General features: G+C 38.8%; 1 protein-coding gene across 5 annotated transcripts in view; it reads right to left on the bottom strand.

The window, feature by feature from the left end:
- The window catches only part of POLD3 (DNA polymerase delta 3, accessory subunit), a 120,112-nt gene that overhangs the window by 59,986 nt on the left and 32,246 nt on the right, over positions 1 to 27,880 (bottom strand). For 4 of the 5 annotated variants that reach the window (XR_007120880.1, XM_047690997.1, XM_047691001.1 and 1 more), the window contains exons 5-11: positions 26,984 to 27,116; positions 21,768 to 22,032; positions 20,343 to 20,415; positions 15,124 to 15,289; positions 12,339 to 12,445; positions 5,900 to 6,015; positions 4,254 to 4,329 (exon numbers count right to left, since the gene is read on the bottom strand). Coding sequence is in view for 4 of the 5 variants with exons in the window: in XM_047690997.1 (XP_047546953.1) it covers positions 4,254 to 4,329; positions 5,900 to 6,015; positions 12,339 to 12,445; positions 15,124 to 15,289; positions 20,343 to 20,415; positions 21,768 to 22,032; positions 26,984 to 27,116 (936 nt within the window). In the remaining variant the exon portion in view is untranslated. The remainder of the gene's footprint in view (positions 1 to 4,253; positions 4,330 to 5,899; positions 6,016 to 12,338; positions 12,446 to 15,123; positions 15,290 to 20,342; positions 20,416 to 21,767; positions 22,033 to 26,983; positions 27,117 to 27,880) is intronic. The other variant, XM_047690999.1, reaches the window with a different exon arrangement.

Genomic DNA, 27,880 nt, shown 5'->3' on the forward strand with positions numbered 1-27,880 from the left:
TATGACTGTCTAAATTCTTTCTCAGCCTTCCTGGTTGCAGCAGGAGGATGAAGAGAAATAGTAAAGGAAAACCTCTCCTCTTCGCTGAACACAGTAACCTAATACGATAATAAATGTACAAGCAATTGAGGTGAAAGGTATTTTTCCCATTAAAGAACAATAATAGTTTTTATTTTTTAAAGATTTAATTTATTTATTTGACAACAGAGATCACAAGTAGGCAGAGAGGCAGGTAGGGGTGGGGTGCGGGGGGAAGCAGGCTCCCGCTAAGCAGAGAGCCTGATGTGGGCCTTGATCCCAGGACCCTGAGATCATAACCTAAGCCGAAGGCAGAGGCTTAACCCACTGAGCCACCCAGGTGCACCAAGAACAATAATAGTTTTAAGCACTTAATTACTGATTGTTCTTTCTAATAAAATATATTAGTCAAACTGTTCCAGAGGCAGTGGCTTTGGAATCAAACAGATCTGCATTCTACCATCTAGTCTGCCACTGACATGTTCTCAAACTTTTGGTGTGCATCAGGATCCCCTGCAGGGCTTGTTCAAACAGATTGCTGGGCTCAATTTCCAGTTTCAGATTCAGTAAATCAGGAATAGACCTGAGAATTTGCTTTTCTAACATGTTCCCAGGGAATGCTAGTCTCCTGACCACACTTTGACAATCAGTGCTCTTCCCTCCCCTGTAAAATGGGGACAACACCACCTCACAGAAGGTACAGATGCACCTAGTAATCTCAGGCAAGTACCCGCCCATGCTATTTTTCTCCCCTTACGATGGTAAAGCCATGCTGGAGGTCAACTGGCTGTGGCCAGTGGAGCATCCCTTCTCCACAGCCACTTAATGCCATTGAGGTTGCATAATTAATGGTTCCTCCTCAAGAACTCCTAGGATTTGTCATTACTTTCAAGAGCCTAGAATTCACTTTGCTGATTCCTGTCAACTTAAAGGCTAAAAACACTGATAAGCTTTAAACATATATATTAAGTGTTCTCAAAGGCCTTACTACTCAATTGTGCTCCACAGACGAATGCATGAGACTCTCCCATGAGTTTACTAGAAATGCAGAATGTCAGGTCCTGCCTGAGGGCTTAATGAATCACAATTTGATTTTTAGCAAGGTCCTCAGGTAATGCATATACTCAGTCAAGTTTGAGAAAATGTTACTCTAAGATACTTAGGGAATTCCCATGGCATACCTATTAGTTCAGCAATTATGATCCCTGAATACCACCACCATCTCATAGGCAAATTGAAAAGCATTATGTAACTGGATTATTGGAACAAACTTATGAGCTCCTATTTACTCAATATCTCAAATTAGGAAAGTCTGAAGAGTCACATGCAGATCTAAAAAAGAAACAACTTACTATTAGTTGGTGGTATAAGACTTGCTCCTTCATAAGCTATATTTTGTATTCAAATGGCAGGTCTATAATATTGAACTCCAACATCAATTAGCTCATTATTTCATTACTTATTACTGAAACCACTGGTTGTCTCATTGCCAATTCTGTGCAATGCACTGCTTGAGGGAGTTAAAAACCAGTCAGGGCAACACCAACAAAATTTCTTAAGCAGCACACTTGGTATACCTCGAGAGCTGTAAGAAGGATTTCTATATTCAAAGCTGTAGTTATTTCAAATTACAGAACAAAGGAGATTTCAATATAAAAAATACAGAACCTTTATTTTAACTGAGTAACATGCAACTGTTCTGACCCACCAAGTTTACATGGGCAACATCAGAATTATTATTCTCTACTCAAATAATGTTTTGCTCTTAGAATCCACCTCATCTAGAAGTCTACCCCAAACTTATCTCAGGGGCTCAACTCCCCAGTTTCTGCAGCAAAGTCAAAGAAAGAGAAAGGCCAGTTTTAAAACCCCCATACCAACTCTGATCCAGCACAGGATTGGGCAAACCCCCTGTGCTGGTACACTGGAAGAGTCCAAAAAGAGAAAGGAAAACACAACTCCTTTGTTGGTAACAAGAGCCAAGATTCATTAGGTTGAGCTTGGACTAAAAACCTTAAAAAAAAAAAAAAAAAAAAAAAAAAAAGTGCTATGAGAGCAGTTTTCACTGCTGCATCCAAGGCTCTTAATAGTCCTGTCTGGAGACAGGAGTACAAAAAACCCACATCCCATACCTGGCCCAAACGTGAGTGCTGTGTTTTGAACAAAGCAATAGGTAATTAGCCACAAACTCCCAGTGAATGCTCACAATGATATATCTGACATTTTCTTTTGGGATAGAAGGAGGAAAAAACTAGTGGTGATGCTTTTGTCCTCTTGAATTTAAAAGAAAAAAAAAAGGGGCACCTGGGTGGCTCAGTGGGTTAAGACTCTGCCTTCGGCTCAGGTCACGGTCCCAGGGTCCTGGGATCGAGCCCTGCATCAGGCTCTCTGCTCAGCAGGGAGCCTGCTTTTTCCTCTCTCTCTCTGCCTGCCTCTCTGCCTACTTGTGATCTCTCTCTCTGTTAAATAAAGAAATTTAAAAAATAAATAAATAAATAAATAAAAGAAAAAAAAAGAATAAGAACTTCAACAGTAAATATATATATCATCAATAGTCAAACCAAAATGCTTTATAGTACACTATTAAAAGACTGAAAGCAAACAAAACAAAACAGAACAAAAAACAAAAAACCAACCCTTCTCAAAGTCTGAAATTCATAGGCTCACAAAAAATTCTGGCACTGAAAAGACAAATTTCCACATGTAAGGAATTTTATTCTCCGATCAGATGCTACAATTAAATTGGCACAGGCCTTTTCAGAAGAGTGGGAGGTGAGGAACAATGAGATGGAGTTCACACTAGTTCTAACAACCACATATCATAGGAAAAGTGGATTCTTCATAGATGATCAATCTTTTTAAGATCAAAGTTTGAACCAGAAAAGGAAAATCAAGAAAGGGAAAAAAATACTTCTTTAAGAGAGCAAGTGCCAGGGGTGCCTGGGTGGCTCAGTGGGTTAAGCCGCTGCCTTCGGCTCAGGTCATGATCTCAGGGTCCTTGGATCGAGTCCCGCATGGGGCTCTCTGCTCAGCAGGGAGCTTGCTTCCCTCTCTCTGCCTGCCTCTCGGCCTACTTGTGATCTCTCTCTGTCAAATAAATAAATAAAATCTTAAAAAAAAAAGAGAGAGAGAGAGAGCAAGTGCCGCAGGAAGGCAGAAACTACAATTACAGGCTATCCAACTAACAAGGGGTTTACAAATCTAAGCCCACAACTCTTTCTAAACACAAAAGGGCAGCACCAGGACTAGAGCATCCCCTCCGGCTTCAAGCGTGAAAGCCCCACAGAAGCGTGGGTCAACTGTGGAAGGGGAGGGCAAGGTTAAACAATGGCTGAAGGAATCAACCTATAACTCAAAACCTAAATTCTCATTCCCCTCTAGGTCACCATAGAAAGCACGTGCTTTTATCTAACATGACTTACCAACAGGCAACATAAAGGAAGTGATGTGGACTAGTCAAACCCCTCTGTAGAACAAATGGGACAAAATACCAAGAAGATTCTTACACTCTCTTCAGAGTCTAAGCATCTGTGGGGGCTTCTTTTCCACTGTTTAAATGTATAAAACAACCTCTATGAAAAACTAAAAGTTTCTCAATGTCTGTAACATTTTAAGTTAGTATTATGGTTTCCACCTTGAAAGTGTGTTGTTGTTGTTGTTGTTTTTAAGATTTATTTATTTATCTGAGAGAAACACAGACATGGAGAGTGAGCAAGTGCAAGCAGGTCAAAGGGCAGAAGGGAAAGAATCTCAAGCAGACTCTCCACTAAACAGGGAACCCGAAGCCAGGCTTGATCTTATGACCCTGAGATCATGACCTGAGCCAAAATCAAGAGTCAGATGCTCAACCAACTGAGCCACCCAGGTGCCCCGAAAGTGTTTTTAAATATTACCTCACCTGTATCTTAACAAAGCCACATACAGGCAAAAATGGGTATTTTACATCCATTCCATAGATCAAGAAACTCCCCACCAGAGGTGATGTGACTTTCATCCAAGATCTCAAAGCACGTTCCTACAGCATATGGCCCAAACAAGCACCCATGATCTGACTTTAATTGTAGTCTCCTCTACACTCTGCTACTCCAAGTGTGTGCCAGACAAGCAGCCCAGTCTCACTTGGGGGTAAGTCACGTGCACACTCAAGTGTGAGGTGCCCTGCTCTGTAAGTGATTATGAAGCCTCTCTATGGTAATAATTCCAATTCTAGATTTGGAGCCAAAAATGCTTCTTACCTATGCAGCCTTCCTCATCTACAAAGGTTTTCGATTTTAGCACCCGCTTTCGTTTTCTTTTTTCTCCACTTGAGCTCTAAAAGATCAAGAAAGATTAGAGGTTACAACAATGAATCTACAGAGAAAAGTAACAAAAATTTCTATAACAATCGCCCTCCAATATTCCTAATGACAGAAAGTTGAAGGAGGAACTCTACCCGTTTCCTTTTAGGGACCAGTCCTACCACACAGACAAGTTATGTTCTTGTATATGTAAGCTGTTTATGAGATAAAAAGCACATTCAGCCAAGAACTGTGTTCATTCAGTCAACAAACTTTTGTGTAGTGCGGGCACCATGGTTAAAAAGACCAATAGGACAAGGACCTTAGTCAAGATGAGAGACAAGGAAAACAGACCACTGCAATCCAATGTGGTAATAAGGCCTTTAACGAGGGGCTGTGGCAGACATTGTGGGAGCACAAAGGGAAGGCCCCTAAACCAGATGAGAAGTTTCCATGGCATCCCCTCTTGCTGGGGATACTTGCTATTTTATATTTTAAAGGTTTACTTATTTATTTGAGAGAGAGAGAGAGAGAGAGAGCAAAAGAGCATGAGATGGAGGGAAGGGCAGAGGGAAAGGGAGAAGCAGATTCCCTGCTGAGCAGGGAGCCTGATGTTGGGCTCAAGCCCAGGACCCTGGACCCAGACGCTCAACCAACTAAGCCATCCCGGTGCCCCAATACTTGTTTTTTTTAGACTTGACACTGCAACACTGCCCCCATCTAATTTAGTCTCACACAGGTATTACTAATACCAATGTCCTTTTATCTCCACTGGTCTTTCAACCATTTTCTCCTTAGCTAATGAAAAAATTAGTGCAAAATTTAAATGACAGTCTTAATATAATGAATTAAGGAAAACTAAAGTCATAAAGGGAAAAAAAACTTGTTAGCACCCTTCTCCTCAACTCTTAATTATTTACACAGATAGATGTAGGCAAGGTGCAGCTGAAGATCATTCAAAACTGTATTTCCCGGGACGCCTGGGTGGCTCAGTTGGTTGGACGACTGCCTTCGGCTCAGGTCATGATCCCCGGGTCCCGGGATCGAGTCCCACATCGGGCTCCCAGCTCCATGGGGAGTCTGCTTCTCCCTCTGACCTTCTCCTCACTCATGCTCTCTCTCAAATAAATAAATAAAATCTTAAAAAAAAAAAAAACACAAAAAACTGTATTTCCCCATTTGTTGCCAGCTTTTCTCACCTTGCCCTTTTCCAGAAGAGTTTCTGAAGAACAACAAATGTGTATAATTGTTTGTTCTACTCTATTTTTCCACAGTTTGCTCTGATGCAGGCAACACCTTATTTTGTGCAATTCCAACAGAAGTTGGGTAGCACAGCAGCCCTGATGCCAGAGGTCAGAAAAACAAAACTACTCCCAGGCCTGACCTCTGCAACCTTCCTAAGACTTTGCGCCTATCACTGAACTCTCGCTTCAGGTGAGGAGAGGGAATGCCCAGTCTGTAGTAACTACAGGAGAGCAGAATGAGACAAGAGCCATCTACTGGTATCTGTGAACTGTACAGCAGCAACCGATTCAGCACAGGAGTTTCAGGTCCTTGGGAGATAGAGGACAGATGGAAAGGCAACCCTCCCAGTAAAGCTTTACCTTGACAGGAGGTGGTTCTGGTTCAGTCTTCTGCACTGGTTCAGGAGGTGGAGAAGGAGGAGGAGGAGGTGGGGATGGTGACTCAGCTTCATAATCCCCAGGAGAGTCTGGTATGACTGAAATAATGAAACAAGCTTAGATAAGAGAATTGTGGCACTATCTGGTACAACGCCCTCTTCAGTGGCTTTTTAAACTTTCGTGTCCAATACAGGACATTTTGCAAGCAGTAATTCATGACAACCACAGGCTCTGCAATTAAATATCTTTAAAATATATATTTTCTTGGGGTGCCTAGGTGGCTCAGTTGGTTGAGTGTCCAACTCTTGGTTTCAGTTCAGGTCCTGATCTGAGGGTTGTGGGATCAAGCCCTGTATCAGGCTCTGTGCTCAGTGGGGAGTCTGCTTACAGATCTCTCTCCCTCTGCCCCTTCTCCTGATGACTCTCTGCCACCTTCTCTCTCTGGAATAGATAGATAAATCTTTTTAAAAATACACATTTTCTTAATTTTATACAAAGAAAAAGCAAAGAATTTTTAAAAAGATTTTATTTATTTATTTGACAGAGAGAGACAGTGAGAGAAGGAACACAAGAAGGGGGAGTGGGAGAGGGAGAAGCAGGCTTCCCACTGAGCAGGGAGCCAATGCGGGGCTTGATCTCAGGACCCGGATCATGACCTGAGCTGAAGGCAGACACTTAATGACGGAGCCACCCAGCTGCCCCAAGAATTAAGAATTATTAAAGCTGGAATATACCTTAGAGATCATCTTAGCTAAACTTTTTATTTGACAGGAAAGTCAGGATATAAAGTTGTTTTATAAATATCTACTGATCAGGGATGCATGGGTGGCTCAGTGGGTTGAAGCCTCTGCCTTCGGCTCAGGTCATGATCCCAGAGTCCTGGGATCGAGACCTGCATTGGGCTCCCTGCTCAGCGGGGAGCCTGCTTCCCCCCCGCCCTCTGCCTGCCTCTCTCTCTACTTGTGATCTCTCTGTGTCAAAATAAATAAATAAAAAATCTTTAAAAAAAAAATCTACTGATCATCCACCACGTGTCACGTATTCATTCCACTTATAATTGTTTCCTTTATCCTCACAATAACGCTAAGAGACAAATATTATTTTTTTTGACAAATATTATTATTCACGCATTACAGTTGAGTAAAAAGAGACTCATGGAGGTTAATGAGCTTGCCAAGGTCATGGAGCTTACAACTGAAACAGGAAGCTTTCAACCCCAGTCAGTCTGATGCCACAGCCTTACGATTCCAACTATCCTGTGTTGCCTCAGCATTCAGGGCAGACATTTTCTTTTAAGATTAAGTGGATATAATTCTCAGATTATAGCAAATGTTCCATGCCAGAATTTTTGTGACTGTGATGTAAGGATTATCTGCAGTCACCTATAGATGTTTGTTAGACTGAAATTTTCCAGCTGACCTTAAGAGCATAAACTTTGAAGGAAAAACTACCTTGAAACAGTCACAATTATAGCTCTAACAACTAAGACTTGCTCAGTATTGTACAGGGCCGCTATTTCTAGTGATTGCCCGTTGATGAGGTTTGTTTCACTACAGTGAGATTAGCAGGAAAGAACACTTTTGGGAAAGCAATATTGCTCTGGAAGTGGAATCACCCAAGAAGAGAGCATCACCAGAGGGATCTCATCATTCCTGAACAATCCCAGAAACAGTGCTCTTGTATAAGGCTCATGAGGGAGGAAGTGAAAAACCTCAGCTGACCTATTGCTTAATCATCACAAAGAAATTGCTGGTAAAAAGACTGGATAGCTGCTTAGCCTCACCTGCTCCCTGAACCTCCTGGCTGTATTCAAATTCTTAGCACAAGTCTTGGAACTGAAATTCTCCCAACTGATTAGGTCAGTGTTAAAAATTATGACAGTGGAGGGGTGAAGGCCAAATGACCTAAAGAGGTGAAGCAAAACGAGAGCCAGAATGAAACAATAAATTATACACTTCAGTATGAAATGGGCCCCAAAACTTTATAAGTCTGGGAAACAAGAGTCAGAAACATGAGGAAAGTAGTCCAGCCAGTAACCCAGCTCTGGGAGGCTAGAACATAACAGGAGCTCAAGTAAGCAAAAGTCAAACCACAGAAGCAGGCTCCCATTTTTCTGAAGGTATAGCAACTAAGAAAGCTGTGTCACGTGTTTCTCACAGGCAGGAGGAAACTTTACACAGCAAGAAAGCCAAACAAAAGGAATTTTGAGTACTCACAGTAATAAATTTAGGAGTTTTAATCCTATTTCCACTTTGGCAACCATGAAAACATTTAATCCTAGTGCCATCCTCTAAGACCCCTCTCACTGCACTGTATGATTGTTTACCTAGATCCCCCCCACCCCACACCCCGACTCTAACCTCCAGAGAGGCAGAGACATCACAATTTCCCTGGCACTGAACACAAATAACAGTATTTTTTTTTAATTTATTTATTTGACAGAGAGAGATCACAAGTAGACAGAGAGGCAGGCAGAGAGAGAGGAGGAAGCAGGCTCCCTGCTGAGCAGAGAGCCCGATGCGGGGCTCGATCCCAGGACCCTGAGATCATGACCTGACCAAAGGCAGAGGCTTTAACCCACTGAGCCACCCAGGTGCCCCAACAGTATTTTTTTAATAAAGGAAAACAATCATTTTCTGAACTACATTTGGGCTGAGCAGCTTCTAGGTCAAGAAAGAGTGAGCATATGCCTCCCTCTCCCTTCCACATCCCCCCAAAGAGAATGATCACAATGATGACAAAGGAATGAAATGCTGTAAACCTGCCCCTCCACCCCCACCATACCAGGGAAGAGAAAAGGAAAGGGAGCAAGCCAAGAACTTGTAATGAATAAGAATTTTCAACAAATCCCCCAAAGATGGAAGGCAGATGGGAGAAAGTTGACAAGAGAAGCAGCAGTCAAGTAGATGAGTCAGACAGGAGAGGTTACTATCTATTACAAAACTTCTATTTTATCTGGTTTTTCAAATTGTGTATCACTTTACTTAAAAAAATGTTTTAAGGAAAATATTTTAAGAAAGGAAGGATAGAGAAAACAACTAGAATTTTCTGGACTTTACAAACATTAATCATTCATTCTTATAATAATCCCACAAAATCCCTATTCCTATTATTTGTTTTATTATTATTTTTTAAAGATTTTATTTAAAATAAAATAAAGCAGGGAGCAGGGAACAGGGAGCCCAATGCAGGGCTTGATCCCAGGACCCTGGGATCATGACATGAGCCGAAGGCAGATGCTTAACAACTGAGCCACCCAGGCGCCCTTACACTGGTATATTTTAAATCTATCTGTAATGACTTTGCAGCTCTTCAGATAAAAGACACTCAAACAGTGAAATGTAACACTTATCCCAGGAAAACAACCTTTGTTGGTGCAGAATAAGAACTGTGGTAAAACTAATTTCAGGGATCCAGCGATGTAACCACTGTTTAATCAGCGATGTAACCACTGTTTAATCACAGAGTTCTATGGCAGAGACAGGTAATTAGAAATTCTGGAAATCATTCATAGCTTCCTAGGAAACTTTTTAAACTACCTATCTTAATCTAAAAAGAGGAGGGTGTCATTTGCTTAACATTCTCCATTCCATAAGCAATTTGCAAAAACTGAAAATGTTAGCAAAAACTCAAACATATCAATTAAAACTATTTCTTCCTAGCAATGTAGACATTACTCTTAATGTGATATCTTTCTGGGTGTGGCCTTTTCTTGCTTTACAGAGTATGCAGAACTGCTGAATGTGCTCAAGACTCTGCCAGGAAGAGAAACAAAGGAACAGTCCCTTGAGTAGAGATTTAAAGATATGAAGTTGAACAGAATTTTCTGAGAAGAGACTTACTACTGTTAAACACTCATTGAACACCTCTATAAAAAAACGTAGGGTGAATAGTAAGAAAAGCTGCTATGTTAAGCACTGTCCTGGCACTATTGATATGTCTTATTTGATGTTCATAAAAAACCTACACAGTGTGTGATAACATCCCCAATTTAGAGATGGAGAAACAAAGAAGTGGAGAAATTAAATAATCTGCCTAAAGTCACACAGTAAGTGGCAGAGGTAAGATTTATATTCATATCTGTTTGACTCCAAAGTCCCTGCCATTTCCTCCACTCCTGTTGCTCATCTGCTAATTTCCAAGCAAAAGGCAGCATCCTGAATAACCTATATTGGTAATAAAATGGTAATAGGTTAGAGATGCTGTGAAGGTTTAAATTAAAGCTCACTGGCTTTGAGACAAAGAAAACATTCAGGAATAAAAAGGAAAAGGTTTATAAATTTAGTCAGATGCTAAAAATTATTTTTACTAGGTAAAAAATCTGAGAGCCTCTCATCTATATTATCCATTACTATAGGTTGTCCTCTTTTCACATTTCTTCTCACTTCTTTCCAACTAATAACCCCACTCATATTTCAAAGTATTGTTTTTGTGGGATAAGGATCAGAACTACAGAGAATATTTCAAAAGTATGTAACATGCTCAATCAACCACAGTAATTCCTTGACTTAGAGCGGACTCCTTCACTAGACTATCGAGTTTACCTTTTCAAAGTACACTAGGCTAATGGCTTGAAAGCCTCTTTCAGAATCTTCCCCAAGTCCTTTCCTGGTTGGAAATACTGAAGACTAATCCAATTAGCACATATTCCTGTTATATCCCAATTATTTTCCCAAGTGTCTGCATGGAGTTGCCTCTATTTCTCAATTCTTTACTGGTCAGAATGTTCCTTAATGGTTCTTGTTTCATCTACAAGCTTGGGTATCCTCCTTTCAGTAGTCTTGGTCAAAACATTTTGATAAATGACATGGAATGAGGATACAGCAACTACTCCTCTAGGATGCTCACAATGCCCTATCCCTACCTACTCCAGAGTCATTAAAAAAACCACAGCTCTGGTGGGCACTATACCTCTCATGGGGTATCAGAGGCCACAAATTCCAACGTAAGCCTGGCTGTTAGGATCTAAATCCATGGAAGAGTCAAAGATGTGCCTCTACCATAGACAGATTTAATTTCCTTCTACAATTTCCTGGGTCTGTTCATTTATTTTACATTACAATCATCTGTTTACATAATTTGCTTTTTCACTCAATTGTACATGTACAGTTGCTGAGTTGTTTTGGGGGAACCTCTGTTGTCATTTTCAGTTCTTCTTATAGCAGTTTCAGGTAAGAGTCTACCAAGTTTGTTTTGTCCTTCAACAGCAGAATAGATTCCTTTTTCTTTGTTATTCTCCTTTAGTCTCTTCTAGCATCAGTCTGTCTTTATATCTTCACTTGATGCTGAATTCCTTTGGACTATATCTCCCTAGCCCCCTCAAAATGTTCTTTACTCAGTATGGCAAAAATTCATGGAGAACTGATTTAGAAAATTTAAGCTTTTCACCACTATTCTCAAAACAGGGTAGGAGTCATCTGGTATATGAGTTCAACCAAGGCGTCTTTCTCTTTAACAGCCTCCTCTTTTCTCTACACCTTCATTTACACATTTACACTCTTTGGGAAGAGATTTTGCCTCTTAGAGTATCTGATATTTTTGAAGAGGCACATTAATTTTGCCCTTGGAGCGCCTGGATGGCTCAGTGGGTTAAAAAAAAAAAAAAGAAAAAGAAAAAAGAATCTTGCCCTTATTCTGTTGATCTCACAACAGTGCCCACAGCCTAAAACTGAAAGGGTCTAAGGCATCATTCCCTTTCAACAATGACACTATAGATTCTTAATCTTGGCATGGCTTTATTTACGTGGTGTGGAATACCACCATGCCACCAACAGCCTTGATGCCTACAATATTACCCGTTTTAAAAGAGTCACATGAAGGTAGCCAAAGGAATATCACCACTTATAAAAAGAGAAGCTCTCTGATAATATATATAATAATAACCCTTATTCTTTTTCTTTTATGTTTATTTTGGCACATTACCAGAAAATGATGGTTCTCGTCAAAAGGTTAAAGCAGATTTTAGTGGTGCTATGTCTCTTAACACTAGGATTGCTATTGTCATTGTGACCTGTAATAAATTACTTTTTAATTCCTTAAGCATAGTAAGAATTGGCCCATGTTACTGTCAAATATCTGTGTTCCCCCAAAATTCATATGCTGAAGCTCTATCCCTAATGTGATGGTATCTGGAGGTGAGGCCTCTGGGAGGTAGTTAATGGAATGAGATTATTGTCCTTATACAAAACACAAGAGAGACGATTTCTCTCTCTACCACGCGAGGATAAGAAGGTATCCTACAAATTAGGAAGAGAGCTCCCACCAGGAACCACGCACATCAGGCAGTGCCTTAATTTTGGACTTCTCAGTCTTCACAACTGTGAGAAACAAATCTGTCTTGTTTAAACCATCGAGTGTATGATATTTTTGTTACAGCAGCCTGAGACAATCCCACTAGCCAAAAATTAACAGCAATGCCCACCTTCATCTTCACTGCTATCAGACTCAGGAAGTTTGATTCGTCTCCTCTTTTTCTTCATATTTTCAGTTTCTTTTGTCTCATCATCAGATAACTCTACTCGCTTCCCCCTGTTGGCATCCAGGAATAATTTAAGCATGTTACACAAAATAAAAATGAAAGTATTTATATGCTACTATCAGTCTTGTTTCATAACTCATTCTTATTTCATAACTCATGATCTTAATTCCAGAGGATAGAAGAGTCAAAGTAGACCAGTAAAGGTTCTTTTTAAAGGATACTCTGCTAACTAACCACAACTAAGTCACTCCATGGGGTGTCTAGAATTAAACATTTTTCTAGCTCTCTATATTGATCATTGGAAGCTACTTACCAGCTCATCAAGAATCATTACAAATTCCTACAAATTCCTTCTTACTTTTTCTATTGGCTTTTCAATGATTCAACGAGCACTGAATAAGCAGCTACTAAGTAGAGGCTCTTTGCTAAACACTGAGGATGAAAGGTGAAAAAGAAAATACTATTTTCAAGAAGCTCTGGCAGGAGAAATAGATATAAACACCACCAAATACAAGATAATATGACAGGTATGACTGCACAATTAAAATGTTATGGGACAAGACTCTTACTTGAAAACTGAAAGCTAAGTGGAAGTTTATCAGATAAAAAAAGGCAGACAAAGATATTAAAGACAATAAAACAAATATTTCAAAGAGGAAATATGGGCAAAGGCACAGACATAAGACCTTAATGTGATTCTAATGACATAATAGAAAAACCTAGACTCCATATCTTGTCATTAATTAGCTCCTCTGGATACTCTACCACACTACTCAAATATGTATGAGATATAGTTTTTAATCTTCATTAACTTATTTCTTATATAACTTTAAATATCAACTTATTTTTCTACCTCAAGCTAAAAAAAAATTAAACCCCAAATGAGTAGAGAAAATTAATAAAGAGCAGAAATCAATGAAATAAAATAGAAAAAATTAACAAAGCCAAAGGTTGTTATTTTGGGGCAAAAGATTAATAAAATTAATAAACCCTTTTATAAGCCTGATTTAAAAAAGGACAAAACTACATATTACCAATATTAGGAATGAAAGAATAAATGAATCTGTAGTGATAAGTACAGATTCTATAGATACTCAAAGAATAAGACTATTATCAGGAATTTTATGCCAATAAACTCAACAACTTAGATGAAACAAATTCCTTTAAAAATATAACCAAAACTGGGGCACCTGCAGAGCTCTGTCAGTTAAGTGTCTGCCTTTGACTTGATCCTGGGATCAAGTCCTGCATCAGGGAGTCTGCTTCTCCCTCTGCCTGGCCCCACCTCTGTCAAATGAATAAAATCTTTAAAAAAAAAATTTTTTTAGTATATATTATATATATAAAACAAAAACTGACCCAACAAGAACAAGAAAATTTAAATAGCTCTATTTAAAGAAACCAAATTAATAAAATAAACCTTTCCACAAAGAAAACTCTGAGTTTGGATTTGCTGGTGAATTTTATCAAACCTTTAAGGAAAAAAAAAATAACAATACATGTATTACACAAACTCTCTGAGAAAACAGAAGGAAACAACTCCTGACTAATTTTATGAAGTTAGCATAACTCAGATACTAAAATCTGAAAAAGACGTTAACAGAAAAGAAAATGGCTGATCTACAGCCCTCACAGATGCAGCGGCAAAAAAATCCTTATAATACTAGCCAACAGAATCTAACAATTTATAAAAAGGATAACATCTTATGACCAAAGTGAGGTTCATCCCAAGAATACAAGGTTAGTTTAACATTTAAAAACCAAGGTAAATTCACCATATTAACAGAAACATCAAATGATCATCTCAATAAATGTAGAAAAAGCATCTGTCAAAATTCAGCACACATTGATAAAAAACCTCCAGAAACTAGGAACAGAAGAAGATTGCCTCCATCTAGTAAAGGGCATCTACTAAAAACATACAGTTAACATCATACTTGGTAATGAAATATTGAATGAATTCCTGGCTATAACCATCAACAATGAGTATCTTACGGATGGGCTAGGGACATTTTAACCCACACACATCACATATTCTTGGGGATAAGGCACACTGGACAGAGCCTTGACCCTCTGAAACTTCAGCATTTTGTTGATGTTTTCTACTAGAGTAGCCCCAGCCTTGCCAGAAAAGTCAAGTATTTCTGGGCCTATCAGTGCTGACAGTGTCTTTAGAATTTCTTTCAACAGACTAATACCTACCAACTATGAGGTAGTGTCTCAAATTCCTGGATCCATTTTTAACAGCTTGTGTGCTCTTTATTTTCTTTTCTAATTACATTTTACCACTTGAAAAATAAACTCATTGATATAAAAAGAAAACAAAGAACTTTTTCTCTTAAATTTGACTGGAAACAGCAACCCCTCACTTGGCAATCTGAAGTGAAAACAGACACACAGACACAATCAGGCACACTTATGCCATGTCCACAAACTTCAAATGAAGTAAAGAATGAAGTAAAGAAAAAGATAATCAATTTAGATCGATGGGGCCCAAAAAACTGGCTTTGGGCTCTAAATCACCTAAACTGGCTGACTGCACAGTTCTCTTTCACTAGATAAGCTACTGAACTTCTCTCTCTCTTCATTTCGGTTATACAGCTGTATCCCTAAGGCATTAAGTAGGATTTAGTACTCAACTAAAAACTGCCTGCTGTCAATAAGCCCAAACAGACCTTCTCACCCCCAGCAGAGACACTCTTCCCCACAGGCAACAAAATTTTCCTACCTTTTTTTTTCCTTCTGCTGCATCTTAACAGGCTCTGCTTTTTTGCTGGATTTCTTCAGGCCTGTAGGGGCTGCCAGCTTTGGTTCAGTGACAGGCACTGGAGGTTGCTCCACTATTTTTTCTTCTTTCACTGCTTGTTCTGAATCCAAATTGACTTTAAGTTTATCTACAAATACAGCATAGCAGATGATATATAACCTCATGATACAATATTAATCTATCATTCCTCTGACACTCTACTAAGTGCCAAATAATTTATTAGGAGCAGGGGCTAAAGGGATAAAAAAAAACAGTCCCTGTCCTAACAGAACTCAGGGTCTAGTCAGAGAACACGTCTCCTTTCCAACTACCACTCTAGCTCTGTTTTCATTTCTGCCTCTTGCTAATCCCTCATGATATCACAGCCCACAGGCCAAATAATAGTAAAAGCATGGCTTACAAAAAGCAAATACAACTCTATGAGCTAACATCTTTCTCATTTATTAGATGGGAAAATTAAGAGTCTGAGGGATAAAAGATGTTTCCCAAGAGTACACAGCTTACAAACAGTGACAACAGAAATTTGTACCAAGATCCTATTTTCTATTATATTCTATCTACTTAAATATGGATACTCTTATCATCTCACTACTACTATCTTAATGATATAATTAAAGGGTTTTTAAAATTTAATTATTTTTGTAATCTTTATACCAAATGTGGGGCTCAAACTCACAATCCCAAGATCAAGAGTCGCATGCCCTTCCCACTGAGCCAGCCAGATGCCCCTTAATGATATAATTAAAAGACTACTTTGGAATCAGAAAAGTTTGAGTCATACTGTTTTACTCTGGGTAAGTTACCTAAAAGTCAGTCTTCTCTAGAAAAACTGAAGTAATATTTATGAGACTATTGAAAGGACTAAAAGGGATTAGTACGTGAGATTATATGACTTACCCAAGGTAACATTGATAGCAAAAGTTAAGAGTCAAGATTTGAACCCAAGTCAGTTTGTTTAACTCCTCAAAATCCTTACCTCTTTCCTTATACCAATTTGAAAAACACAAAAACTACTATGCTGTGCAAAGAACTAAGAAATGCAAGCAAGATGGGCCAAGCCATCTGAGAAATTATAGAAGAATATCCTTCGTGTTATATATAGTAATATTTTTTTTTTCAAGAGAAGTCACAAAATACTCTCAGAAAGCTGTAAACAGCCTGAGGCTCTTCAATAAGTGGCTTTGGTTACATGCTGTAAAACAGCTCAAGCCAGCTATAATGTAGAAAAAAACAACTGATATCTTAGCCTTGGCCATTACACACAGCTTAGGATAAGAATTTGTAAGTAAAGTATATTATGTGAAAGAACAGATGACAGATAAAAGTATAATATGCAATCCGTTTATGTTTCATTTTCTGAAGACTTCACTGAGAATTCTGAATGGTGGAATCCACTAGAGAATTGCGGCGCTCTCTCCTGCCTTTTTAAACTGCTGTTCTCAAGTATCAGTACTGCTCAAACTTTTCCACCGAATTGTATAGGAGAGTAAACATGCTTCTCCAGGGGGTTTGGAGTCAGTAACTGACCCTCAAAAAGTGAGATCTCTGAAGTTGCATGTATATCCTTAAAGCTTATGCAAATCTTGCATTTTGTTACAGAATTTATATCATATTGACAGCAACGGTTTTAAAATTATTAAAAAGTATTTCCTACCTCCCTCTTGGGGTAAGAAAAGAGAGGCTATTGCATAGAGTCTACCAATTTCAGGAAACTGAACTTAATTAAAATACCAGTGACCAAACAGACTTCAGCATCCAGAGATTTTTACTCTGTCTTGATTTCACAGTATTTGAGGAACTCCTAATTCATTTACATGTGCAGCTACAATTGGCCAATTACCTGGTAAAGAGGCAGTTCACTGCAACATTCTCAGACTACTGTTAAGGAAAATTTAATCACATTTTTTTCCTTTTTATCTGAATGATCAAGTCATTTGTATCATTGACTATTAAAAACATCTCGTTTTTTTTTTTTTAAGATTTTATTTATTTATTTGACAGAGATCACAAGTAGGCAGAGAAGTAGGCAGAGAGAGAGGAGGAAGCAGGCTCCCCGCTGAGCAGAGAGCCTGATGCAGGGCTAGATCCCAGGACCCTGGAATCATGACCTGAGCTGAAGGCAGAGGCTTTAACCCACTGAGCCACCCAGGTGCCCCCAAAGTATCTCCTTTTTATACTCAAGAAAATATGAAACACCTTAATAGGATACAGATGACTTCTTAATTCTGTCACCAATGCTGTAATTTTTTTTCACATATAAAGCATTAAGGTTCTTGTTAAGGAGGTAATTCACATACCAGAAAATTCACCCATTTAAAGTGTAAAATTCGGGGAGCCTGGGTGGCTCAGTGGGTTAAAGCCTCTGCTTTCAGCTCAGGTCATGATCCCAGGGTCCTGGGATGGAGCCCCACATCGGGCTCTCTGCTCAGCAGGGAGTCTGTTTCCCCCACCACCTCTTCCTGCCTCTCTGCCTACTTGTGATCTCTGTCAAATAAATAAATAAAATCTTTAAAGTGTAAAATTCCGTGGTTTTTATCTGTGCAAACATCACCGCTACCTAATTTTAGAACATTTTCATCACCCCAAAAAAGGAACCCTGTACCCATTAGCAGTCACTCCCCAATCCCAACTCAGCCCACAACACTAATCTACTAATATTCTACATTCTGTCTTGATAGATTTGCCTATTCTGGACATCTTGTATAAACAGAATTACATAAAATGTGGCCTTTCCAGTCTAACTTCTCTCATTTCCCATGTTTCAAGTTTCATCCATGTTATAGTATAGGTTGACTCCTTTTTAATGGCTCAATAATATTCTATTGTGGGACACCTGGGTGGCTCAGTCAATTGAGTATCTGACTTCAGCTCAGGTTGTCATCTTGGGATCCTGAGATCAAACCCTGCATTGGCCTCCCTGCTCAGCAGGGAGTCTGCTTCTCCCTTTCCCTTCGCCCCTCCCTGACTTGTGGTCTATCTTTCTCCTTCTAATAAATAAATAAAATCTTAAAAAAAAAAAAATAGTAAATTCCATTGTATGGTTATACCACACTTTGTTTATCCATTCATCAGATGATGGACCTTTGGGTTGTTTCCATTTTTTGACTATTATGAATAATGCTGCTATGAACATTTGTGTACAAGTTTTTTTGTGGACATATAGTTTTAATTCACTTGAGTAGATATGTAGGAGTAGATAGAAGTGTTGGATAATTGTTTAACTTTTTGAAATACTGCCATACTGTCTCTAGAAGAAGCACATCATTTTCTATTCTCCACAGCAATGTATGAGGGTAATTGTTACACTTGCTATGTTCAGCATTAGTTTTTTTTTTTTTTAAGATTTCATTTATTTATTTGACAGACAGAGATCACAAGTAGGCAGAGAGGCAGACAGAGAGAAAGGAGGGGAAGCAGGCTCCCTGCTGAGCAGAGAGTCCAATGTGGGGCTCGATCCCAGGACCCTGGGATCATGACCTGAGCCGAAGGCAGAGGCTTTAACCCACTGAGCCACCCAGGCGCCCCCAGCATTAAGTTTTAAATGCTTCAAGTCTCCACAACTCTTTTCATCCAACACTCTTCATTTTCATTGCAATGATCTTGTCATGTGTCAAATACAATAAAAATATTCATCATTTTACTCTAAACATTCTTCTTTAAAAAAACATGTTAAATAAATCAACTTTAGAAGCCATTCTTTTTATTAGGTAAATATTTAATTCTTTTATTTTATCCAGTTTCCCCACTCCCTATCTGCCTTGTGTCTGCCTAGCAATTATAATTAACTATTTTATTCTTTATTTGTCTGTCTCTCCTGGTAGTATGTAAGGACCATGAGGGCAGTGATCTCACTTGTCTACATTTTCTCCATTGTATCACCATGCATAATAGTTCCAAGTACACAGTACTTGCTCAATAACTATTTCCTAAATAAACACATCAATAAATAAGTGTATACTTCTGTATAGCTTGATTTTTTTTGACTAACAAATATTCATAGTTTATGTATTTTAGAAATAATAAAAATGCTTAAATTCACTGGTTACAAATGCACCAAAACCAACAAATAAAACAAAACAAATAAAAATGTGGACCCAAAAGTCACCAAGAAACCACACAACCTGATTCAGTTCAGTGGACCAGTACCAGCCATGCAGGCCAGTGACATTAGCACCATCTATTTTCACAGAAGTAGGGAGCCCTCACTGTGCACTCTGCCCGCAACAACACAACGCGCTTCCCAATAACGTGAAAGTATCAAATTTTCCATCTATTTTCAGAACACAAAAACTTTTTGTGATAGCTTTTTGGCAAATAAACACTATCACCCCAAAGCCTCCTCCAACCACTAATTTGACCATCATGGGAAAGCAGAATTCTGACTAATTTTGCTTGCATAGGCATGTAACAAAACGCCTTCCCACAAGATCTTTGTAAAACTGATGCTCCAAGAAAGTGTGCCATAATTATCCTGCGGCTCCTAAATTCTTTCTGGTATTATGCCACATACCCTCAGGGGATGTGTACTTGGTATGAGAAGTATGAAAATATGTGACTACTGGCTCTTTCCATATGAAAGAATTCTTATTTTAAAAAATTTTTTAAATAAAGGCGATTCTATTTTCTCAAAAAGTATTCTATTTCTCAAAAAGGACCCACTACCCTGGGTCCTTCTAATTCATACTGAGGTCTAGTTCATTATCATGAGTAATCTGTAAAAAATAACTACAGAAGGTCAAAGATTTGTTTTTGCAACCCCCTTGGAGACAGGGGTAATAATTAATAATGGTCACATGAGACAAACCTAACCCCAGCACCTAGGATATTAAGCTCAACACTGTACTGTATAACCAAGCAGCCTCCTTCTATTTTGTCACCCATTTTCAAGAGTCCTGTGAAACAAATAATAAATTATCTTTCCAAGGCAGGAAGTAAAAACAGGAGTAGTAAATTATCCCACAAAAGATCTAAACTGAACCCAGCTCACCCATAAAATCCACTGGTCCAGTTGGGTTACTTCCATTCAATATTTGGTCAGTAGACTGAAAATTTGTGTTAGGATGCAGGAAGGCTGCACAATATACCAGATGGGTAAAAACTGAAAAAGGTGGCTTTCACCTCAAATATGTTATTATATGAACATTCATGTATTAATCAAAGGAAGGTAAAAACATGCTTACTCATTGCAGCTTTTCCAAAAAAATTGCTCATCACATTCCCTTTCCCTGATGCCTTGTTGCCTGCAGAAGATACCTAAAAGCAGAAGACACACATGATTTTTTTTCTAGTGTCTAAGGCTGTTCTTCGAGTAGCAGTCTTAATCTCTTCAATAGCAGGGCACACCGTTGTGATGGCACAGTCTCTATATAATCATGCCAAAATGTGTCGGCATTAGATATAAGAACAAATCCAGACCAGAGTACCTCATGTTTATCTCCAAAGCTTACTTGCTCATAGTTCTTATAGACATACTATCCATGAATGTGTTTAAACTTCAGAGAATATTTAAAAACTACTTAGTTTAATAGAATTAAAACAGATCAGAGGCAGTATGGTACACAAGAAGTGGAGGGAGAACCTTTAAAATGTTACATTTATAATAATCAGAAGTGGATTTGAACACTGGTTGCACCACTGAATAGCAATCTGATATCCAGGCAAATCCGTCAATAAGTCTAGCACTCAGCTTCACCACATGCAAAATGGAGATCTCTCCCTTACTGAACTGTTAGGAGGATTTAAGCAGAGATCAAACTATTGGCACACAGTAGTTCCATAATGTTAGTGTTTTCCTTCTAATCCCCTCTCCTTTCCCAAAGTGGAAGTTGTAAAATCACAATGAAGGTAATAACAATAAAAACAATAATTGTGCCTTTCGGAGTATTTTTAAATACTGTTTTAATGAGACTTTTCTCAAATCAATGCACTTAAGTTACTTCAGATGAGTGAATAACAAAAAACAAAGGGAAGCAGCTAAAGAAAAAAACAAAAATTCATAAGACAGAACGAGAATGTTAAATATACTAAGAAGAAAGGCATAGAAAGCAAAGGCCAGAATATAAGATATTCCCAAAATGACGTGTTGCTAATATAAAATTCCTTAAACTTTGTAATTTTCAGGTGTTCTCACATGCATTATTTGGCTTGCACAACCATCTTGTAATGTGTACAGGGCCATTTTACAGAAGAATCCAAGGCTTGGTGAGAAGCATTATCGAAAGAAAAAGGACTATTTTAGATGAGAATATCAAGAATTAAAGGATTCAAACTAAAGGAGAAAAACTAGAACATATTATATACATCAGAACCTTATGTGATTAAACTGCTACCACTGGAACTATAATGCTTTTCCAGTTACCCATTCTGAGCTATAAAGACATATCTTTATTTTTTTTTTAAAGATTTTGTTTATTTATTTGACAGAGATCACAAGTAGGCAGAGAGGCAGGCAGAGAGAAAGGAGGAAGCAGGCTCCCTGCTGAGCAGAGAGCCCAATGCGGGGCTTGATCCCAGGACCCTAGGATCATGACCTGAGCTAAAGGCAGAGGCTTTAACCCACTGAGCCACCCAGGTGCCCCAATAAAGACATATCTTTAAAGACTTACATTTGTTACCTCTTTAGTCTCTGTTTTGGTTTCCTTGTTGGCATCTTGAGTTTTAGAAGCAGCTTTAGAGGCAAACATACCCATTATCCCTTTGGGCTGCTGGAAAATCTGTTTGGAGGTAGGTGGACTGTGACCATTGGTTGTCAACTCATTATTGGCTGGTGTCTCACTTGATACTTGAAGATTGGACTGCTCAAACTTTTCAGAGGACGAGGATTCAACAGCAGCTCTGGGGACTGCAGCTGCACACTGTATGGCACTAAACCTGAGGTCACAAATACTACATTAATTTCAAAGTCTTGCTCCTTCCATACATTACATTCTAAGTCTAATAGTATTAAATTAGAACATTTTACAACTAACATAGATATTAGAAATTATATTGTGCAAAGCTCTCATTTAGATACAAAACAACTATTGGAGAGACACTGAGGGACTTGCCCTAGATTATACATATAGTCAGTAATAGAACTGGGACTGGAATCTGATATCTTCCTCCATACCATATTGAATATCTTTACTTTTTTGAATAAAGCTTTTAAATTCAAAACAATAAGAATACACCAGAAAATAACAAAAGATTAGTAATTTCACCATCCTTGGGAAATCAAAGGGTTATCTCTTGTTTTTAAAGACCTTCAACTTATAGGACTACATATGCAATGAATATTGACTGAACCAAAATTATGAGCTTTAAATATTAACAAATTTCCTGGCAACTCTCCTGGCCAGAGTGGATCATGCTTTGAAACAAGGAAGAAGCTGGGAACAGAGCCACTGGCTCCTATGACTGGTGGTCCTTCACTGTCATTTGTTCATACTTTCTAATAATACCAACTAACAGCACCAGACAAGTATGCCCCAAACCAAGTGAAGAAACTTGGCACAGTAAGCATGGCATATCAAAGGGAACATTCATCTCTTTTTCTTTCTTTTTTTTTTTTTTAAGATTTATTTATTCATTTGACAGACAGAGATCACAAGTAGGCAGAGAGGCAGGCAGAGAGAGAGAGAGAGAGAGAGAGAGAGAAAGAGGAGGAAACAGGTTCTCTGCTGAGCAGAGAGCAAGATGTGGGGCTCAATCACAGGACCCTGGAATCATGACCCGAGCTGAAGGCAGAGGCTTTAACCCACTGAGCCAGCCAGGCGCCCCCATCTCTTTTTCCATAATCATCATAGATGCGCCTGTTTCACACAAATCACAGTTGTGCTTACAGCAAAGTTTCCCCACTTTTCTAAAAAAGAACACCATTTCATTTCCCCCAGTCTTTAGCTTACTGGGGGTTGGTGAGAGCTCCTTGGATGTAGGGAAGGGCATTACTGATCTTTTGTATTTTAGGTATGCAGTACAAGACCTGGCACACAGAAATACTAGTCAAAGAATGATAACTGAAGTCCCTGGAAATGAGACTTCTGGTTTCTCTCTCTTCTTCAATGTATCACCTCAACTTGGGGTGGGAGAAGATGGAGGTTAAGAAAGAAACAATGTGGTGAGAGTAATCACCTAGGAGATCAACCAGGCACAACTTTAAGATTAACTGCTAGAGTAACTAGCATAAGAAAAAAGTCTCTGATAAATTATTTAATTTCAGAAGTAACTTTAGACTGAACAGTCCCAAAGGTAGAGTGTATAGCTGCAAAAATCTTCGACTGATTTACTAGGGTCCACTTCAGAAAACCCCACACTACCACAAATATTTTGTGCATCAGAGTTAATAACAGACGGAAATCATTTCCTTTCACCCACTGGTCTTCCTCTCTAGCCTTGCAGTGCTTCTATGTACAAGAAAAAGAGCAATGTCTTCTTTCATTGTCAACATCTAAAGTTGGCCCTGATACAACTCTTTCTCCATTTGGTCTACATTCCACACCTTAGGGTCAGGACCAAAAATTGGCAATAAGGAAGAGACCAAGTTAGGCTGGGAACATGTCCGAAGAGAGAAGAATCTGCTCAGTCCTAAAATTTCAACTTTCTTCCGGTCATAGCACTTCTTAAAACACACGAAACAATGAGTCAGATCTCAGTTGGCCCATAATTCTCAGGACCAAATACAAACTTTTTTATTGGAGTAAATTCTTCACATTTCTACCCAAGATACTTTAAGTATTTAAGTAAAGTTTCATTAAAGTGCTTCCTATTGCCACATTTCTACTTGCCATGTTTACTTTAGTGGTCTCTGAGCAAATTTCATTTTGAACTTTTGAGTCACCTTTATTCCTGTTTGCTTATTAGATACAACAGAAGAACTGATTTTTAGAGCTTCACATGCCATAACTATATTTTAATACAAGTTATTTTTGGAATTTAAAATATAATTTACATAAACACATCTGGGTATTCATCTTTTCTTGTGATCCTTCCCTAAAAACACCACTTAAAAATATAAATGATTACTCTTTAGCTATGTAATTACATTTATTTATTTAATAAATACTTGTATGCTTATTGTACTTAAGGTTTTGAGCTGTAGAATAATAGAACTATTATCTACCATTAATTCACTCCACAATTACTTATTGAATGCTTACCATTTGCTAGGTACCATTTTGGTACAAAATAGACACAATCCCTATTCTCATGGAACTTCCAGAAACTACTGGCAAGTCTATATCTATTTCTCCTCAAGGACCTGGTTCTATCAGTTATCTCATCTTCCCCAGTAGCCTCAACCATTTCTTCTTTCATGGCTCTTTCCTAACAGTATAAGTTCAAGGCACTCTCAACTTTTAAAAATGTGTAGATCCTCCCTTAGTCTCAATTCCTCCTTAGCTACCTCTCTTTTTCCTCCATTTTACGGTCAAATTTCCTGGAAGGAGTTGTTCATATTTGCTGTCTCACTTTCTCATGCTCCCATTTCCTCAGCTGACCAGAATCTAGTCAATCCACTGAAAACTCTCTTACTAAGGTCATCACTAAATCCAATGGACACTTTTCAGTTCCTGTTTTACTCAGCTTCTCAGCAAGGTATGACATTGTCAATCTGTCCCTCCTTGAAACTCTTTCCTTAGCTTTTAGAACCCCATATACTCATGATTTTCCTCTCATCCCTGGTTGCTCCCATTTAGGCTCCGCTTCTCTTGCCCATCCCTTGAAAAATGGCTATCATTTAGATAGTGCTTACTATGTGCCAAGCACCATTTGAAGTGTTTTATATATATTCATTCATTTATTCCTTGACAAACCTTTGAGGTTAGAACCATTGTCAGCGTTGTTCTACCGAGGAAGAAACTGAGACACGGAGGTTAAGTAATTTGCTCAAGGTTATACAGCTAGTAATTGTGGCCTAGAGTTTGACTTTCTGCCCTCTTTCATTCTATACATTCTCTCTGCATGACTGTATCTACTGCTGTGGTTCAATTAATTAACTATTTTCTCTGACACCAAAATTTCTAATTTCAAGCCAGATTTCTCTCCTTGACTCTACACTACTGCATGGACATCTCCACTTGGACTCCCCATAGTTTTCACAAACTCAACATGTCCAAACCCAATTTAACATTTTTCATTCTCTCCCCAAGTCTACGCCTTCCCACATATTCCCTTTCTTAGTGAAGACAACATCACCCATCCAGACACATGGCCATCATCCTTAACACCATGAACACCGCCCCCATACACACACACACACACACCTGGTCCCCAAGCATTACAAAATCCAGGTTTTGAGAGCATGACTCTTTTAACTCTCATACTGCTTCACCTCCAACACCACTACTATACTTCAGGTAACTTCTCCACCCTGAATCACTACATTTCTTCTCACTGATGGCTTTGTCTCCCAATTATTCATTCCCTTCTGATCTATGTTCATCATTGCAGCCAAGGGATCTTTTTTTTTTTTTAAGATTTTATTTATTCACTCATTTAAAGAGCAAGAGCACATGCACGAACACAGTGAGGTGGAGAGGGAGTGAGAATCTCAAGCAGACTCCCTGCTGAGCACAGTGGCCAACACAGGGTTTAATCCCATGACCCTGAGGTCACGACCTGAGCCAAGAGTCAGATGCTTAACCAACTGAGCCACCCCGGTGCCCCCAAGTCATATTTCTGTAATGCAATTTTGATCATTTCACCCATCTGCTTCAACATCTTCAGTAGCTCCCTAGTGCCCTCAGAATAAAGTCTAAACTCCTTAACCTAGTGGTCAAAGCATATAATTTGACACTGACTTCTGTCTTATATCTCATAATATTACCTCTCACTCTAAGTTCCTGCCATAGAAAACGACTACGGTCTCACACAGCACCAGGTTTTCTCGCAGCTCTGTCTTTACTTTCCTACTTCTCCTTTGATTGGCTACTACAACGCAAGTCTTCAGGCCTCAGCTTAGCTGCCACACCTCCAGGAAGCCTTCTTTCTTTTGCCTCCTCACTCACAAGTTGGGAATGAGTGCTTCCCCATACATTCTCCCACAGTATTACTCCTATTAGAGCACTGTCACACTATATTATAATTCTTCCCTTAGGACTATCAATTCCATAAGCAGGGCCATATTCTGGGCCATATTCACTCCCTAGTGTATGGCATAGCATCTTTGTGGAATGAATTAAAATTATCTCACTTTGTACCTGTCAAAGTAGTCAGTGCTTAATATGTATGGGGAACTGACTTGAACCTTCAATACAACCCCACAAAGTGGGCATTATTACATCTAATTTAAAAATGAAAAAGCCAAAGCTCAAAAGAATTTAAATGATTTGTCCAAAACCAACAGGCTATTAAGCAGCAAAGCCACAACACAAACCTGTGCATTAGTCCACGACCTCACTGAAGATGATATAAAGGATACAAAAGATGAATAAGATCTGAGCCTGGCTGTGGAAGATCAAATGCTTTTGGATGGAAGAGAGAGGGATAACAAATCAGAAATAGTTCTTGAAGGACATCTGAACTGGTTCTTGAAAAATAGGTAGGATTTAGACAAGTAGAGACTGGGGTAAGGGAGTAATGAGGGGGCACAACAAACATTTCGGGTGGTGGTGACAGGATAAATACATGAGAAATAAATTTATGGGGAGTCCACTGGGATTTTCAGTATGGGTTGTGGCTGCTATTTTTCACCTTATGATGTACTAATAAAACCAGGCATGTGTCTTGCTGCAAGATAAATGGGGTTTTACTAGACTTGGCATTCACTCTTAAGAGGCAGCCACTGTGTAAACATCTTACAAAATCAATTCATAAAGAAGCCCACAAGGAACATTAAGGAGCTCACTTGCTGCAGTTCTGCAAGTTGCTTTTAAGGATGTCATAGTCCGTATTGAACAGAGGCCCACTGTCCTTTAGCATGGCTTTCTGGATGCTGTACACATGGATGCTGGCAGTCACTGCTAGCTTGGACTTCACTGCTACAAGTCAACAGGAAAAGCAGTCTGTTAATACACAAACTTCATAGCATGTAGGGACTTTAACAAGAAACCTTTCTGCATTAAAACCATTTGCAATCTGTGGTGGTTCAAAAGCTCTAAAAGGCCAAAGAGTCACATACACAGTATAACATCAACTCTTCTGTGACTGGAACATCATGACAAGGTAGGTGGTGGTGAGTCAGTTCTAAGTTCAACACCTGTGAGGGTATCACTCATCCAGTGGACTTTAAGTAAACATTAATGAATGATTGATGATGACTATGACGTTCCTTTTTTTTTTTCTTACGGAAGAATCTTACACTCTAGCATATCATTAAAGTAATTTCTATCTGAGAAGACTCAATTATACAATTCAATTTTTGTGTAGAGAAAGCAACTCTATAACAAAAATACTAAAAATTACTAACCACGTAAGTCTGCAGCAAAAAACCATAAAACAATATCACAAGAACAAATGTTAGGTTCCACCAAGAACGGGACTGTGACTGAGTCTCCAGCACCTAGCACAAAGCTTGACAGAGTAAATATTCATTATGTATCTACTGAATGGCTAAATCTCACTTTGGCCAAAACTATGGGAAATTCAGAAAGACAAACGTGGACATCTCCTCCACCCTGAATATCTCGGAGTTATTTTGTAAGAAAATGACACCACTGGCAGGAGTCTTTGTATACAAAGTACAACAGTACAGGTTTTGTCTTGAGACATATGTCCAGATCATGTGGACCCTGTTATAAAATTC

The sequence above is a fragment of the Lutra lutra genome, chromosome 10, assembly GCF_902655055.1.
Source record: "Lutra lutra chromosome 10, mLutLut1.2, whole genome shotgun sequence".
Classification (NCBI taxonomy): Eukaryota; Metazoa; Chordata; class Mammalia; order Carnivora; family Mustelidae; genus Lutra; species Lutra lutra.